Source organism: Ceratosolen solmsi, unplaced genomic scaffold (genome assembly GCF_000503995.2).
Source record: "Ceratosolen solmsi marchali unplaced genomic scaffold, CerSol_1.0 scaffold14, whole genome shotgun sequence".
NCBI lineage: Eukaryota > Metazoa > Arthropoda > Insecta > Hymenoptera > Agaonidae > Ceratosolen > Ceratosolen solmsi.
The window spans coordinates 1,364,813-1,385,099 of record NW_011948420.1 but is presented as its reverse complement, the minus strand read 5'-3'; the positions used below and the strand labels follow the sequence as shown (position 1 = coordinate 1,385,099).

The following is a 20,287-nucleotide window of genomic DNA, read 5'->3' as shown; positions in this document are numbered from 1 at the left end:
CTTTAAACGTCGGCATACTTACAGACGACGTTCATGTGGAAGGAGTCCTCGAGGAAGGCGCCTGAAAGGGCTGGATTCTCTCCGCGGCACTTGAGGATCTCTCCGTGATCTTCCGGCAGTGGCGAAAACATTAGTGTACTCAGAACTAGTGTCGAGTCATCCCCATCCTCCATTACCTGCTCAACACAACAAAAGTGCGTCATGAGGTTATTTGAACCTAGAAAGTCTTTTCCCTTTTTCATCCCTGTCGTATTTTAATGCTTGATGAGATTACAACGGGTCTGAAGGAGTTATTATCGCGGATCTAATTGTCAATCACATCGAGACAAGCAAACCCTTTTCCTTCACCTATCTTGAAAGCGGATACTAATGCATATTCACAGCGATATTATGGTTGGGTGAGTGAATTCCGCTAATGATGATTAAAATTATTTAAATTTTTATAACATATTTTTAAGCAATTTGACCTATTGCTTTGTCAATCTTAAATGTAATATGATCATTTTAATTTGTGAGCAATTAGAAACTAATATTTTAATTAAAAGAAATATCGTTTATTACAAAAGAAATATTTATTCGGTCTATAATTCATTTACAGTAACCATTCTCTTATTTCAGTTAATATAGAATTTATTTATTATTAAATATTTTTAATTTACCATAGTTGTATAGAATTTTAATAAATATATAATTTATTGATTAATCGTTAGAAAGAATATTGCATTTTAAATTAAAGTATAACAAAATATTCAATTTAACATTATTGAAAATTCATAATCACAAGGCTTCGTTATATAAAAGTTTAAATATAATAATGAAGTTAGAATATTCTTACTTAATTGAGAAATTATTAATTTTAATATAGTGTTAAATACAAATTATTATTAATTTCATTATGACAAATGATTAATTTTTTAATTATAAATTTCTTAATAAAATGTAACTATTATTTTCAAATTACACATGATTTTACATAGTTTATTTTTATCCTATATATAATTTACTATATATAACTTTTATACTATATATAATACAGTTAAAAAATATTTAAAAATTTATATATTCAAAGAATCAAAAAGTCATCTACATATTGTTCTACATATACATAATACATTTCGTTTAAAAGTTATACAAAAATAATAAATAAAAGAGAAAAATTTTTGCTGCAGATTGAAACTAATCATTTGAAAAATTCAAATAAGAATTATAACTCCAATTATTTGAATAACGAGTACTATATAAAAGATAATAATGTATGACTAAATCAGAAAAACGCATGTTATTGATGTAGATTTTGAAATAGAAATAATATTTATTGAATCACATATTTTTTTTACTCTTTTTTATAATATTCATGGGTCTTCTTTGTTTAAACAAAAAATATATTTAAAAAAACTAAACTGATGAACATAAAGAGTAAATAATATACATTCACATAGCATTAATTGAGTTGTTGGCGAGTGCCAAGACTTGACTAATGTTTAATAATGATAAAATATGTGCATACAACATACCCGGGCACTCATGAACGGTGTATTTGCCTTAAGCCACGTGATTTTCGCCTTCGGATGCGAGCCCTTCGTCTCGCATGCGATCGAATAGTCCTTCTCGGCTTCCATGATTGGCGGCTTTGTCAGTATTTTTACGGACATGGGTTTTACTATAATAGGTCAATATTATTATAAAAATAAACTTAATTGTATGCAAGCATAATTTAGGGAAAAGCAATGAAAAGTTTAGACTAATAGGAAAAAATGGAAGAAAATGGACATTTAAAACATATAAGGATTTGTTATTTTCATATAGTGTTAATTCTATTTGACATGGTATGATTGACTTTATAGATATTGATTTTTAGTGAAATGCTTTCTTTAGATATTCAATGTAAAATCACCGGTAATGAAATATTAAATTCAGAATATAAGGATTTCTCGTTAAATACTTTATCATACATCTAATTATTTAATGGTGTACTTATTGTCAAATTAAAAATTGTCAAATAAAAATATTTCAACACATTTCATGTTGTAAATAGAAATGTATTTTTTAATAAGCGTTGTAAGATTTATTAAATATTTTTCAATTTGTCATAAATTTTTTTATCTTTAAAATATCTAAGTGTATAAAGATTTTCAATTGATATAATAAATTTACCTTTACGATAAATAATGTTAACAATTGAATCTTATTCATTATTCTATTTTCAATTATCTTCAACGTTTATAAATTTTTAATACTTCGTTATTGTATTTTTATTAACATAGATAAATAATGTTAGTAATTAATTATCCTAAGATATTAGATAAAAATGAGAAGAAAAATTAGCAAAAAATCTTCTAAATATATATAATCCTGAATTCATATTTCTGATTTTTATATTTTTTCGAATATTGTATAAAGCATTATTATTTTAAGTTATAATTTGAAATAGAATAAGATGTAATATTATTTTAAACCCTATACATCAATTGTATTATACAAATAATTTCAATGATAATTTTACATTGGTATGGCATATTAATTGAATTTCATAGTACGTAAAAACTGAATTAAATCATAACTATTAGTTAATTAAATAATTTAAATCTTTCTATAATTTATCAAACAAATCAGTACTATAATAAATAATCAATTTTTAAATAAATAATAGAAATTAATGTTTTGTCAAAGTATGTAGATGCAGGAAAGAAGAAAAGGATAGATATGTTATAAATATGAAGTAGATTTAAATAGATAGAAAATAATTTAGATAGATAGATACTCTCATATTCATAGATTAGATATATATTATGATTGATATTAGCCACCGAACCGTACAATGCCTGAGTAAAAAAATATCATTTAATTACTTTCGAAGTTCAAAACTATAAATATAATAATAATATAAAAGAATAATGTAGACAATATTTTTTATTATTATTTATAATAACAAATTATAACAGTTTTATTGCAATTAAGTAATTAGTGACTAATATTAAATTGTATACAAAGTAAACAATTATTTAAAGCACAATTTTATCATTTAATTTTTATCTTAAAAATTAGGAACTATCGTAAAACATTTTTTAATAAAATATCAAAATTTCATATAGTTCTTTTATGAGATTCTATTATTTAGTAATTAATTATTTTTCATATCTTTATGTTCTATGTTTTGAAGGAACTGGATATAGAGTAAAAAATCGTAAATTTTGATAATTTTCTTTTAATTTAAATTCGATGATACTGTTCATATAGAATTTTAAATATCTTCTTCTCAATATACAATATTTTCAAAACGGGTTTTAAACATTAAATTAATTTTTTATAATATAAAGATTTTATGACTAATTTTTATTCCTATAAATAATATTTATATTAACCTATATTGACTTGAATAAATTGATGTACCTATATTTTTTAATATCTATTTTATTATTGAATCAAATTATTTACGAAGAATCACATAAAAAAATCAAAAGTAAGCTTAAAAGACTTTCGTTTATTGGCAATTATTCTATTAATCAGAAAGATATAAACAATGATTTAAGAGTAAAGTAGATTATATGATCTACAGTAATACATAAAATGAACTTACGGTGGACATCTAAAAGTACAGTTTTTTCTAGAGGAGACATCAGATTTGTATTGGATGCCCTACATTTGTATGTGGTATTGAGGTGCTCCCTTTTCAGTTGTGGAACGATGAGTCTGTTGACCACAATCGTGTTACTGGTCTCGTCGATGCGTCCCGCCACCTCTTTTTCATTCATGTACCAAGATACTACCGGTATCGGTTTCCCTATAAACCAATTCCATATCAAACAGATTTAGCAATAGCAACAGCCGTGACCGTAAACTCTTTATTTTGTCAAATACATTTGGTTTTACCGTATAGAGTAAGTACACTTGAAAAGACGACGAGACTACATATGAATATCAATGCTTATATTGCTGAACTTCTACTCAATATTAGAAATTCTAAATATTATTAAGAAGTAATATTTAAATTATGTTGGTGCATATTAAAATTTACTTTACATCATGACCACTACTATATATTATGAACATTATCACTATCATTATTATTAAGCTTTTTAAACGACGGACTTAAACGACTAAAAATGTTATTAAATTGTTAAATCGATTATATTTGGAAAGTAAAAGTTGTAAGTCACTTGTAATAATAATTATAAGTGAATAAAATAATGTTTACTAAATTTATTATTTTTTTTTTAATTTTCAGTAATAAATCAAAGTTTAATTTTTACTTTATAGAAATGGTAATTTTGTATTATACTATTTGTATTATATTATTCTATGATATGATGATTTTTAAGTTTAATCAAGATTTGAAAGATTTGCATTTGAAATTACAATAAAATTGTATTATAAAATCTCTAAATTCATTTTAAATAAATAATAAATAACAAAATTTTATTTTAAATCAAATGTTAATTTTATATAAATCCAAAAATAATTTTAAATTAAAAAGATGCTTCTTTAAAGTTTAGAAATAAATTTATGATTCAAATTAAAATGAAACCTGATTTCTTAGAATAATTGTTTACACTAATTATAAAATGTGGAATATATTTTTCACAAAAAAAGTAAATTAAATATTTAAAAATTTTTACCTCCTCGTACTTCACATATAAGACTGAACTGCATGCCAACTTCATATGGCCCAATGACTGCTTTCACTTGTGCTCCAGAACTATTATAGATAAGCAATTGATGAGGTGGAACTAAAAAAACAATATTTATAAAAAATACGAGTAATGATTATTTATAATTGCTACAAAGTACGCAAATGCAAATTTGACTTTATTATTATATTATTTTATTACTATTCAATAAATTGTAAGTTCTTTTTAAAATTTTTTAAGAACATATATGTATACATTATAATATAGTAACGTTAACATTTATTTAACAGAATAAATTTTATAAGAAATTATTAATCTATTCAAAAACTATTCGTGATAGTATAATATGATTAGATTTAACAAAAATGAACATTTTTAATGAGAGAACTTCAATATTATAAAATAGTTTGATTAAAATATCACTCATTCAAATAAATCGTTTAAAATTAAAAATATTATGATCTTGTACTTGATAATCGAAGAATATAATAGTAATTTATTAGAATATGCATAGCTAATGAAATTAGAATATTAACAGAAGTAAAGAAAGTCATATACGTAGTTGCATAAAAAACATAACATGAATTATCATTTTTGTAATTTTTCGTAAAAGTAAATTAAAATAAAATAATTAAAATTTACAATACCTAATCGGTTTTATTGAAATATAGAAACTTATTATACAAGACGTATTGGAGATTGATTAGTCATAAATGTAAAATATTATAATTTAATTTATTTTAATAACATGTGTACATAGGTGAAGACGGCTATGTCAAAGGTTCGGAGTGGGGAGGAACACGGTAAAGGTGACTTAGAAAAAACATTGCGATAATACATGTCTACATAGTATCTACACATATCTACATAGTTACATCTTCAACAATATATATTACAGATTCTACCTACAATAGGATAGAGAGGTGATTCAGTTATTAAGTTAAGGATAATATTTTATACCTTTTTATAATGTTCTAAATACTTTTATTATAAAACTTTTAAATACTTTGATTACTGAATAATAAACATAAATCAACTTATAGAATTTATATCTGAATAGTTTTAATACCAATAATTATTTATATATATTTTGCAAATGGATTGTGAAATTAATAGAATAATATAAAATTTCATTTTTTGGGCTTTATATGTAATAATATTGCCGTTACAAATGCTTAAAGAGAAAGAGTGAGAGCGAGAGAGAGAGAGAGAGAGAGAGAGAGAAAGAGAAATCAAAGCATTTCCAACAAAATTTTCTGTTTAGTAGGGAGTTAAAATAAAATATTCAAACAGATCGGTAGAATATATCGTCACTGAGAAAAAGATATTGAGAAGAAAAATTTTTCAAACATTTTAATTAACTGTTTCAATGAAGTTTTGGCGTTTAGTTATTGTTAATAATGATTCAAATATTATTATTCAAGTATTAAATAGATACATTAATAAGCACACATGCAATGAGTTGTTATATATGCCCAGCAATATGTATGATACAATACGTATACGTGTATATCTTATTATATAAAAAATACTTTAAACAAATATTTATAAAACCTTAAATATATTTTTGTAATTACATGTATTGAAACTGAATAACTATTTTATAAGTACAATAGTAACATTATTTTAAGAGGGTACTACATTCATTTTTTATTTTTTATTACTAATAATGATATTTTAGCTGTAAAATTGTATTTGAGAAAAATTATTGCATTTAAAAATAATTTATCATAATTTATCAATTGCTGTCTGTTAGTATAAGACCAATTCTATAGAAATAGTTTTTTAAAAAATAATATGGATTTTATAAACATAAAAGTGTTTTGTATAATAATAATTTTATATAATATTACTTTATTACAACAATACAGTATTAAAATAAATAGTCTAAAAATCATTATAATTGAATTTTAATTTAGACAATTGACTTTAGTTATAATTTTGTCATTTAAATCAATATATTAGATCAATTCAACTTTCTTTTTTATTTATATAATTTCTATTTGATACTAATATAGTATCAAATATACTAATAGAGATTAACCACTTTATTGCATAAATATTTTTTAATTATTTTTAATTATTCATTTTTTAATATCTGGAAATAAATGATCTAGAATTAGAAAAGAATTAAAATATTGTGTGTCTGTATGTAAAAAAAAGAGAAAAGAAATAAATTATCTAGAAATAATCTCAAACTATATAATATTAATTCAACATAGGCATGTATTGTCCAATATTTACTGCATTTGCATTTATATTTTATTTGAAATTTAAATACATGATAATACTCATCTTTATAAATTGTATAGAAAATGTAACAACAAAGACAGCACTTAGGAGTGTAAATATAATATTACAAATAAGAATGTCTAAAAATTAAAAAGAAAATCCGTCAATAGATAAAAGAAAATTATTCTTAGTATCTAAAGTCAAGATAAATATTTGAGTAGAATAGTTGAATCAGTATGGGGGGGGGGTATAATAAATGAATGATGTGGTTGTCCTTACCAATGACGGTGAGATTGACTTGAAAATTGCGCGTGGGTGAGTTCTTGAAGTCAACACGACAACGATAAATACCCTCGTCATTCAGTTGTACAGCATCGAGAGCGAGGACGGCAGGCTTCGTCAGCGTTGTAAAGTAAGCGCGTGGCCCAATCGCATTATTATCCGACCAATTTAGTGCCTTATTATAAGCTCTTCCTCGTACATCAAAGCTAAGAACAAAAGAAATTATCTTGAGTCACCCACCATTTATTTATAGTTATGTTTAGATTGGTATGAAGAGAAAAATACTCGTACACTTTATTTTCAACAATATAATATAATAACACTAGAAAATTGAAATAGAGTTTTTCAAAAAGATAAATATGCCATATGAAAAAAAATATATGCCAATAATAAGGAAATTGAATGAATTATTTCGAGTTATTTATTTTAGTATTTTTCAGAAATATGTAATTTCACTAAAAAAATTCTTTTTATGTTAATACATAAATTAAATCAAAGTAATTGAATAGTGAAATGAAAAGAGTTTATAAAATTCTTAATGTTTATTATAATTACACTTTATATTAGATTAATTTAATATAAATATAAAAAGTATGAAATATATAATTTATATAATTTTTTAATAATTTTACTATGACATTTGAAAAGTTCAAATAATAATATAAATAATAAATATATTTATAAATATAAAATATAAAATATAATTATATCTTGAATTTCCAAGTAAAGTATGTTGATTTCAATAGATTTCCATCGGAATGTATAGTCAGAGGCAAAATTAAAATACTGGCATGTAAGCTATTATGAATTAAAATTATATATTAAAAAGTATTGAAAGTTTATTAAGTATTAGTTTCAATCAAAATAAAATTTATCAAGAAAAATGAAGTATTCAAGTCTTGTGTTAATGGCTTTGCTTGTTATAGATTCTTAACTTCTGTAAGTGTTAATAATCCTATTTGTCACACATTCGTGATTAACTTCATGAATACAATATTATTTATATATATATATATATGTATATATATATATAAATAATTAAGAGAAATTTTTATTTTTATTTTTCAACAACTACCACATAATTTAAAAGACTTATTACAAGAATACAAAATCGTGTAAAGATAGAACTAGAATAAACTTTCCTTTTATTATATAATTATTAACTACACAGAACTATATGTGGAATTTAAAGAAAATAAATAATCGTTGTCTAATTTTTATTTATTTAAATTAAAACAAATATATTCCATATTTGATTTTGAATGAATAAATTTAGAAACTTATAAAATAAATAATTAAATTGCTACGTTTTTTGATTTTCATTGCTTTACTACCTATTACCATCAATTTTTAACTATTTAAACATATTCATTTTTAATACATAAATTAGTGATTATTATATAAAAATTTTAGTATTTATTTAATTTGTTTTATAAATATCATAAGAAATTTTAAATTGAGTCAAAAATTAAAAAATTTAAAATTTATTTTGAATTGTATTGAAACATTTTTTTATTTAATATAAAAATTAGAATCTTTGAAATAAATGAAACGTAATTTTATTTTTTAACATTCCAGTTCATCAAATATATATTCTTTTTGGTACTTTATTTCATATTATTAAAAATTTTATGTTTTGAACTTATTCGAATTAGAAATTATGAAATTTTTCTATAAAAAATAAAATTTTCGTAATTCACAAAAGAAATTATTTTTTTACAATAATTTTCGGCGGCATGTTTAAATGTCTGAATTTGATAAACTCATATTATATTACGGTCTCTATATGACAAATATGAAATAAAGGATTTGTATTAAAATATCAAATTCAACGTTTTTAAATAATTGCCACTAGGTAAATGAAAACAAGTGAATTAAATTATACGATGATATTTAGTACTTACAATGAAAACATTTTATTGTTGATACAAGTATATATTAATTTATTGTTATTTATATAAAATTATTATGCATATCAGGCTATAATCGTAAATACATTTTTTCAAAATATTGGCGCCAATAATCTAATATTCTATTGTATAATTAGTATATTCATGGATGGAAATAAAAGAATGATATTTGAGCGATATTAAAAACACAATTTACTTCAATTATTGGGTTTTTCATGGTTCTAAATTGTATTAAATAAAAATATTCTGAACTGCTCTGCAGATTGGCATTCGTACAAATTTCTATTGAATTCAAACAGTCGAAAAATCCACATATGAAGGAAGCTACTCACTAATACTCTCTTCCTTTCATTTCTTCTGTTCAAACCCGTATAATAATTTTATAACATCGTTCATTCTTTTATATACAGTTCAACCTGCATATACTTGCTTTTGCTTAATTCATTATGAAAAAAAATCGAGGTTAGACTATCGTACAAAATGTATTTACCGTTAAGCCAAAGTCGCGATTTCTCTTTATATATCTTCTTCACTATCCCTATAATTGCAATAAAACAGTAATCTCACATCTTTGAATAAAATTTTGTATGTACAATTTGCGTTTATTATTTCTATAAAAATTATTTGTACACTATGTACTGTGACAAAATACAAATGCGCCACAAACGATAAACTTTATTTTTTAATATAAATACATTCTCTCTTAATTGTTGTTCAAACGTGTCCTTTTACGAATTAGTAAATTATTTCATTTTTTTAAAGAATATTTGAATGTATTCATTTTATTATAAATAAAGTATTATTAAAATATCATGCAAAGTATATACTTGTGTCATTATCATTAAAAGTAAATATATAATTCTTCTGGTAGATTAATATTTTTAACATAATTTTTTAAAACGGTTACTTAATAACAGTATAACTTTAATTTTAAAATATAAAATAATAGTAATATTTATGATATACAAAAATTTATTATATATATTATATTTATTTTTAAGAAAATACTTATTGATGTTGAATATTATTTATAACCATGTTTTTTAAAAATAATTTAGATATCATTAAGTTGTTATTGTAAATAAAATTATACATGTTTTTATCGTATAACATCATTGTATTATTTTCAAATGATTCAATTTAATATCAAGTATATCTGTTCTATTTAAATATTAATTTGGTTTGCCTTCTACTATTAAATTTATACAAAATTCCAGGAAATGCGCTTGTGTTATGCGCCAACCAATACTGTTTGATAAAAATTATTCAATATCTTTCATAATAACGTTGAAAAACTGCTCTTTATTCTTGGAAACTTATTATACCTATTAACCTTTGTGCCACACTTTTACTCACATTACAACAATGTATTTATTAGAATATTTAAAAATTTTACTAATTTATCAAATTTTATACACAAATTAATACTCCCACTGTATATTAATATTATTTCATTTTTTCTACTTTCATATAGACAATTTTTTATGAATACATAGTAAGTCAGTTCATAATGCATTTACATTTTTATATGATATTTGTGATAAAATAAAGATAGAAATAGAAGGATACTTTTTATGCAAGTACAAAAAATCATATTAAAAGATAGTAAAATCAAAAGTTGAATTTTATAAATGTGATTAGAAATTATTTGGTAAATGCATTTTAACTTTGGTGGCTACATTGAACTGACCTTTATATATATAATAGATGAGAGAGTTACATACAGCATTCGATATTTGACGAATGGAGGATTATATAAAAAGGGATTTTGCCGTAAAATTTACGGAATCGTAACAACACAACTGATTGATGAGTCAAAAACATTGAGTCTCAATCGATTAATAAACCACCTATAATAGATTAAATTTTCAGCAAAAGCTGAAAAGTTTATTAATTATTATTAAGATCATTATTATAAAACTTATTATAACAATTGAATATTTATTTAATTATATATATATATATATAATACTGAATCATCGTATGTGAGATATATATAGCAGTGATTTTACACAACTATAAACTTCAATTTATAGCCTTAGAAAAAAATTATATATATTACTTCTCACATAAAATAAAAGTTTAATCTAAGAATTAATTTTATTTGAATAAATTTTATACTACTCTAACCAATGATACTACTCGTAACTGATAATATATTCATCAATTCGAATATTAAAAAATTATTTATGATAATAAGATATTATAAACTATATTATCATTTTAAGAATAATAAAAATAGCTATTTTTAGAGTTAATAGCAGTTACCTTTATTTTAAATATATTTTTTAATTTACTTTAATTTTAATTCATTTGTGAATAACGAGATACTACTGAATAATAAAGAAGATTGAAAAAAAATATAAATAGTACCTTGTATTTTAATTATTATATATATATATATTTGTATTGCTTGTATTGATGAGTATTAGTGAATGATAAAATATTGAAATTTAAAACTTTCAAACAAATTTTTAAAAAAATATTAATTTTATTAAAGCATGCATTAATAAATATATAATACGCGATAGAAAATATTTGATTTAGTTTCCTTCCAACTTCTTTATTAATTAATTTTTAATTTTATTTAATTTATATTATAGTCAGTTACATTTAAATTAAGATGATCTGTGTTGATCTACTACATTTTAGTATAATATTAAAAATGCATCAATAATTTAAACAAAACTTTTATATACAATATAATAATGAAAAACAAAAATGCACACAAATTAGACATGAATTATAAACTGAATTACTTTAGAGAATACAGAAACAGAAAAAATATTTACCTTAAAGACATTTCAATCTAAAATAATGAGGAAAATATTAGTAATTGAACGTTTAAACGATTCATAAATTATAAAATTAATTCGAATTGTCGTTATAAAATCCACGGCGATACACTAAACTAAAAAAATTATAAAATGGATACTACTACATCGACAAAGTTAATCATAAAAAACTACAAAATACTGTTAGTGTATAAAAGTATAATAGATTGTTAGTGAGAATAAACAATAGAGTAGATAATGTGATAAGAATGGATGTATGAACAACTTTCATTCTTTCCATGCCATATATACGCAACTTGAAAGCAAACTATCGTATCATAATTCTTATTGTCAAAGACAAATATTTTAATTTCGCATTAAGAATTCAGACAAAATAGGTAGAAATCACGGATATATAAAGAAAGATGAGAAAATTGTATGCGCAAAAATATATTCTATGAAAATTAATTTTTGTATTTCAAAAATAATTATTTATTTTAGTTTTTCTTTAGGTTTTTTTTATGAATGTAATTATAAATTTCATTATACTTTTGTAAAAAATTAATACAAATAAGCTACAATTATACTGATTTTATTGGTTTGTTTAACTTAAAATGAATATGACGATTAAAACACAACATAAAAATATCAATTAAAACACAGTATTACTCTTGACTATTGTTTATATAAAAGACTTTGAGCTTTATGGAAATTAATATTTCTAAGTATAAAATTAATTATTGTTAATATATATAAAAGTATAAATAAAAAAACAATTATATGATGAATACTGTTTACTGCAATAATGAATAAGTTTTATAAAAAACAAATAAATTTAAAAAATTAGATATAAAATTAGTATAAATTATTGTTATTACCATAAATATTCAGAAGAATGGTAAATTTTTGTTGAAATGTAAAATTTAAAATCTTAAAAGCAAAATCTGTTTCAACTGGCTATGATTTGGCAACAAAAGTACCTATAAATTACTCTAAAACTTGGAGAAATTTATAAGAAAACTCTACTTTTTAATCTTGCGACAATCTAATACATAAATCCAATCTTAAACAAGATTCATCAAAACCAATCAAATTAAAAAATATAATTATAAAATTATTATTTTACAATTATTATTTGAATATTTATATTTTGAATTATAAAAGTAAATAAAATAAAATTCCAATTTTAATTTTCATTTAGAAATTCAACTGTATCATAAATTTTCTGTAATTTCGTTCTAAAGTGTTTTTCTCCACAGTTTAACATTCAAAGAAGAACATTGGAAAATGGTTTTAAATAATTATGCATAAATTTAATGAAAATAAAATTTCTAAATTTAAAATAACAATAATCTTATCAAGTTTATTTAATGAATATCATTTCATTAAATTAAAGAAAATAATACATTTGATCTAAAAATCATAAAATAGTAATATGTGAAAATTCATCATATTTTCGAACTATTTAAATTCATTTAATTATACTTGATAATTATATTACTATGTAATAATAAAATTAAAATATTTAAATAAAACTTCCAAATAATTATCGTGATAATAATTGGTATGTTAGAAAATGAGTGAAAATGTTTTTAATAAAGTAGTAAGTTTTATATTATAATACGTAAATAATATAATTTAAATTTGATCGTATTCGTAGGCATTCAAAGTTGGATATCTGTGTTTATAGAATATTGAATAAGGAGGAAATGTAAAGTTTTTTAATGTTCGTTTTTAAAAGGATAATAATAAAAAGAATAATAAATAATGGATGGAATAATAATTCCTTTAAATGATAATATGATAGATGATAATTTAAAATAATTGATAGAATAATAATAGATGATATATTTTAAAATATATAGTAACTACTATTTCGTTTACGATTCATAATACAAACCTGTAGATTGACTTTACTGAAGTTTCACGAAACCAAAGTACCATGTAAACCCGATCGTCTCGTGTGGACGGCTCAATGTCACAAGGCAAGGATGCAGTGCGCCCAAGGACTGCACTCACGTCGATCGTCGTCACTGGATAAATTGAATTTTTATTTATTAACATTATAACGTTTTAAAAGCTACATTTTTCTATTATTAGTTTACATCTATTATGTATAAAATTATCAAAAAAATATTATTAAAGCGCTAAGGGTGCTTGATAAATATTATATTTATTGTTTTTCTAAAGTATTCTAAAGTTTTTTAAATGACATACTAATATCTTCTAATAAAAAGTTCATTAAATTTGGTTTATTTCGATTTCTCTCTAAATATTTCTGTTGATTCTACAAATATACTTTTACAACTTAATTTTTTTTAAAATAAGAATAGCAGGAAACCAATAATATAATTCAATTTCTTATCGTTTAATTATATTTAAAATGTATAAAATTATTGGAAGATAATATATGATATAAAAATTTATTTCAAGATTATATTATATTTTATAAATTGCATATTACTAAAAGGCTTATTTTTCGAATCTATACATATTTTTTTTTCTTTAAGAAATCAATCAGAAGTATTTAATTTATAACGATATATAATAAATAATAAATCCTATTTTTGATAGTTTTATTTATTATTTTATTAAATTTACAATTTATAATATAAATAATGCTTATAAAATAAAATTACTTTGAACCAATTTAAATTATATAATTAAAGTTGTAAACGAAAGATTAACAATATATAAAGCACAATTTATTGATTCATATTTTATAATGTTTCTTAATGATTGTAAGATTAAAAAAAAAATTTTAAACGAAATTCAGATTAACTTCTGATTTACAAACTACATATCACATTATGAAATATTGTCATATTTGTAATATTCTATAGATATTCAATTAGTACAAGTAGAATACAAAATCAATTAGAATAAAATATATATCATATATGATTAACTGGGTGATGTAAAGTGCATCTATCCTTCAAATAAAAGATTTTGAGTTAAATTACTGGTAGTGTAAAATCACGTATTACTTATCGTTATGTTTTCTTCAAATATCGTGATTATTACATTTATCGATACAATTATTTAATACATTAACGTAGCTTATACGTACATTTAAAATTATAATGTTAAAAATATACATCATCCCTCATACTCTTATACTTTTGATATATTATTATTAGAATATAATGTTCTAAACATTATTTATTTATACATGTTTAAGTAGATATTTAATAAATTTTTATATACATGAAGATAATATTTTTATTTTTCATTACATTTTTAATGATATATTATGGAAAACTTGTACTATTATTATTATCGTAAAACATTCATGTAATTAAACAATAAATATTCTATATAATCAGCATATTATGAACTCCTTATTTTTGTTTGATACATTTAATACCTTTATCATAAATTGTTCAATATATATCTCCATAATAATTCATAAAATATTGTTATATTGAATATTGCATTTATGTCTATCATTAAATTAATAACTAAAATAATGTAAGTCCCACATATTCTCTTACCATTCATATGTAACCAAAACATTTTATAACGAATAAATAAGTTCGTATTTAATGTATGTTATTCACTTATGGATAATATTTTGCTATCGCTCTGAATCAGTTATAAATTGTATAACATTGTAAATACTTAAAATACTTATAATATTTATATATACTCAAATACATACTATTAGTTATAATATATATTATTACAGCAGATAGTATATTATTTGAATGAAAACAATACTAACATCACCTATGTTTTCAAAACAAAATCATAATTAAAAATTGTAATTAAATATGAAATTTATTGATATTCAAATTTAATGTTAATAAAGTAGTTTAAATTTTATTTAAATATATATGTTGAAGAACATAATTGTTACTATACTTGTACTATACGAGTTAAAAATATTTGAATAAATGAAAAATATGTAAATAATTTTCGAATATATGAATAAATTTACAATACGTTTTATAAGATAAATAATAACGTGAAAATATATTACAGATAAAATCTATATATTTGTTATGAAACTTTGCATAGGTTATTCTATTAAAATATATAACAAAAATCGATATTGTAAAAATTTAATATAATTAATAAATAAATTAACTCAAAATGTCACTTAATATATTAAATATTAAAGTAAATCAATATTTTCAGATTCTAAACATTTCTATATATAATTGAATAAAAATTAATATTTATAATATTATAATACCACATAAAAGTGGATATAATATTTGAATTGACTATATTCTATTTTCATTATACAATTTTATTTAATTTGTATACAATTTATTTTACAGGATTCAATAATAATAAGCCAATTAATTACATTACAAATTCAATAACAGATTTGACCTTTTTAGATAAATTATGTATATAATAATATTTCATTATTTAAACCTCATTAAAAATAGATTTTATCTGAATTTTCTAAATGTAATTAAAAATAACAAAAATTTATCATTACAACTTTATAAGTATTATCAAATATATAAGATTTATCTACATTGGAATCCATTCTTCAATACAACAATGCTGTGATTAGATTGACAAGGGTAAGGAGGATTGTAAGATCTGGGCAGGAGAGAGGTTGAGATCATCAATGACAGATATCTCAATTATTAATGCGGCTAGGCGAATACGATATCACGGTTGGTTATCTGCATCAAGCCAGTAGATTAAAATGGCTACGCTCGGGCAGTGATAAAATACTATCACAACCGACATTATTAAGAGTGTTTGATTCACAATAGCGTTTCATGAATAATTCACGTAGGGACGCGCAAGTCTGATTAGGCCGCAACTATATGCCAGCAGATCCGGTTTAAGAATTTACGAGTACGCTATACATAAGGTGTAAGGTAAGGGCCAGTGGATTAGCGAGTGTGGAGCTTGATAAGTTGAACTCGGATGGTTGGTTACAACAGAACAAATACGAACTCAACGATAACAAGGCAAACATTATATCGCCGCTGCTAACAGAATAGCTCTACTACATTCAATTTCAAACAAAATATTACCTTATAACCTAATTAACACAAATTTATTTTCATCTTTACTGGCATTGTTGCGACTGGTAAATATATAAAGCTTTTAAACTAATGGGGTATATTCGAACTGTCGTTACTCAGATGGATTATTAATATTCGTATATTACATTGTCATTCGTGTGCAATATTTATATATATAATTAATAATTAAGACATTTTATTGTATTTACAATAATTTTGTTTAAAATATGTATTAAAAATCACGAAATTTATATGAATATGCTGATTAACGGTTAACAACATTGATTAACTTATCAGTTAAATCATCGTTAAATTATTTGAATAGCCTATATTTATAATTTCAGTTTTAATTTGAATTATATACTATAATTATTATATACATTAATTAATTTTAATGTTAAGTTTTATATATTGTATTGAATTGAATTACATTAAATTTAATATAAAGATAAATAAATTTTGTAATAAAAATAATTTATGTAAGTCAAGTATTTACAATTAACTATTTCTCATAATTGTATAAATTCGTAATTAACTTAAAATCTATGTCATTGTATATATATTTTTTGATTTTTATAATTTTCATTTATTATAAGAATCATTCAAATTCGATTAAAATTAGAGTTTAAAGTACTTTTAGTTTTATTTGTGGTATATGATTATTACCGAACTTCTTCACATACATATATATATATATATATTTATATATATATATATATATATATATATATAAGTATATGTATAAATATTTACACAGTCACGTATTTATGCGCGCACATATAAACATAAGCATACAAATAAAGCATGTTTGAAATCTTATTATCTAAAATCAGCTCCTTAAAGAAGCCAAATAATTAGTACAAAGCATAAATTTAATTTACATTATATACAAGTATAGTAGAAAGCTAAAGCTTTTGTATCAAAAAAAATTTTATTTAAATAATATATTTAAGAATACATAATATTGTAATAAATTTGGACAAGAAAATTTTATATAACTATAATACATTAATTATAATATCTATATGCAAACTTTATTTATTACGAATTGAATTCAAGCGAATATAAATATTTTTTTTATTATATGGGGTATTTGAAATAGATATTCGATTAAACATATATAATATGATTACTTTTTCGTTGATGAATTTGTAAAAGTATCCAACGACTATATCTTGCTGTTTGTGTCTGCTCTCTGTCTTTTTTCTCTCTTTCTCTCTGAATCTCACTATTGCTCTCTTTTCTTCATAGACTCTTATATAATTTTCTATAAAATTATTTCTTATAAAATGTTGTACTTTAAATAATCGATCTAGTGTAAAAGCATTTTAGTCTAAGAAGCTAATTCCATGTAATAGAAAACTAGAAGTACAGTCAAAATAATTAGAAAGGTGCGTCTGGTTTTTCGAGCCTTAATTATATTCTGTCAAATAGCCTGACGTTCATTAGAACACAGCAACAGTAGCACTAATAAGAAGCATTCGAACATCACACTATGGAAGAGAAATAAGAGGCCCTGAATTTGCCATTACTCTTGTATAATTGCGTTCATAGTGGGAAGGTAGTCGAGCTGTATATCCTATAGATAAGCTACAATAGGACATGTGGAATGTATATACATCATTAATTATTACCCGAATCGTCGTCTCGATCCCAATTGCCGCTGGCGTCGAGCAGCGCGGTGACGAGCCCGAGGACGAGGATGCCGAACGCCGTCCGAGGCCTCGCCATGCCGAGCTTCCTGGATAAGCGCCAGTGAGAAGTCCGTCCCAAGCATAACCGGCCCCCTGCTTCCTTAGCCGGTACTTATCGGCCTCTTCGGCCCCCAATACTGGGAGCTGGGCCATTAGCCCTGCCTCCTCCCATTGTGGCCCGAGGTCGCACGGGGGTGGCGGCGCCCCCGCCGCTATTGCGGCCGATGTATCGAGCGCTGTGCGCGCCTCTCGCGGTATGCCAACTCGGCCGTTCCGGAGATTCTTCCTCCCGCCTTCTCACCCTGCGGTCCTCCTGCCCACCTGCTCACCTGCCCACTGGTTGGCTCTTGCTTTCCGGATACTCGAATAGGCACACTTGGATGTGGACGTCACGAGAACAGCGACAACACCTCGTACAGAGCCTGCTTCCCAGCAACTACTGGAGCGACTGAGCGCCGGATTCTCGGGCTCTCGGCCTCGGCCCCGTCGCCCTCGCCCACTGACGCCCGATCGATTTTGAGAAGCTCCTTTCGTTCGGGGGCGCAAAACTCCGACGTCGCGTGCATGTGCACGCCCCTGGAGAAAGAGAGATAGTTCCGCCAGTAGTAACGGACGCTTTGTATAGCTGTTGCTCGCTCTGAATCTTTTTCCTTGTAGGGTTCATAGGGCAGCTTTCCTCACCCAATTTCGAGGTCTCTGCTCTCTGATATATAAAAATACGTAAATACAGTCAATCCCAGATATGCTCTGAATTGCATTGATTTATCACAAGCAATCTAGTATCATTAGAGTTCTGAAACACATATCCGCTTTGGTTCTTCTTATTTATACACGCGTCTACATGTAGGTAAATTTTAAAGTAAATATGATGGAAAAAGTAAAACGTAAAAAAAAACAAGAAAAAAACCAATAAAAGCTAAAAATCGATGCTATGTAGAAGAGATTCCTGCAAGAGTCGTCCGGAATTAAGTATGTGGAAATGCAGAAAAGAGAGCACCCCAATGACACACGAGGTGTATCTCTTCGGGCGTTTCCGTAAGCCGATCGTTAGGGGTTGCGGCGCATGCAAGCGATATATTTTTTCTTTTCACCTATCCTCTACTCTTTTACTCACTCTCCTCCTTTAGTCTCTCTGTTTCTTTATTTTTTCTCTGCCTTCACCTATTTGTTGTTTCTTTACGCACTTTCAACAAATTGTATCTGCTTTTAGGGAATGTATTTGTTAATCTCCTAAATATTATTTCTTTATTTTGGCTAATTCTAGTTTTTAATTATTAAATGCATTTTATGCAAAAAAATCAAACAATATAAATCAGATCAAACTTTGTAGAATTAAAAGTGAAAAGAAATTTATAAATCTATAAAAACTGGTCAATTCAATTAATAAAAAATATTTTTTATCATTCAAGATTATTTTGTATGATTGAACACTGTAAGATTCACAAAGTAATGATTAAATTTAGCATAAAACAAGTTTAGGATTTTTTACGATTATTTTAAAAAATTATTTTGACAAATAACAAATCAACTATTTTGCTTTTTATTTGTTAACATACGCAAAAGTAAGAAAAATTTAAGCATGGGAACGAAACTGCGGCTTATAAAATTGTAGAAATTAATTTCATGTATATAGTACCATTTCATTATATCATAAAAAATGTTTATTTGATTTTGTAAAATTTTATAATTATGCTGTTAATACTTCTCATTTTTAAATATGAATTTATCGACTTTCTGCCTGAAATTGAATGCATAAATTAAGTTATTTAA

General features: G+C 23.7%; 1 protein-coding gene across 1 annotated transcript in view; it reads right to left on the bottom strand.

Moving 5' to 3' along the window:
* side-III (sidestep III) overlaps window positions 1-18,554 on the bottom strand; it is a 29,231-nt gene extending 10,677 nt beyond the window's left edge. The window contains exons 1-7 of the mRNA XM_011498233.1: window positions 18,458-18,554; window positions 13,727-13,859; window positions 7,140-7,348; window positions 4,617-4,727; window positions 3,578-3,781; window positions 1,515-1,660; window positions 23-176 (exon numbers count right to left, since the gene is read on the bottom strand). Of these exons, the coding sequence (XP_011496535.1) occupies window positions 23-176; window positions 1,515-1,660; window positions 3,578-3,781; window positions 4,617-4,727; window positions 7,140-7,348; window positions 13,727-13,859; window positions 18,458-18,554 (1,054 nt within the window). The remainder of the gene's footprint in view (window positions 1-22; window positions 177-1,514; window positions 1,661-3,577; window positions 3,782-4,616; window positions 4,728-7,139; window positions 7,349-13,726; window positions 13,860-18,457) is intronic.
* Window positions 18,555-20,287: the final 1,733 nt, after the last annotated feature.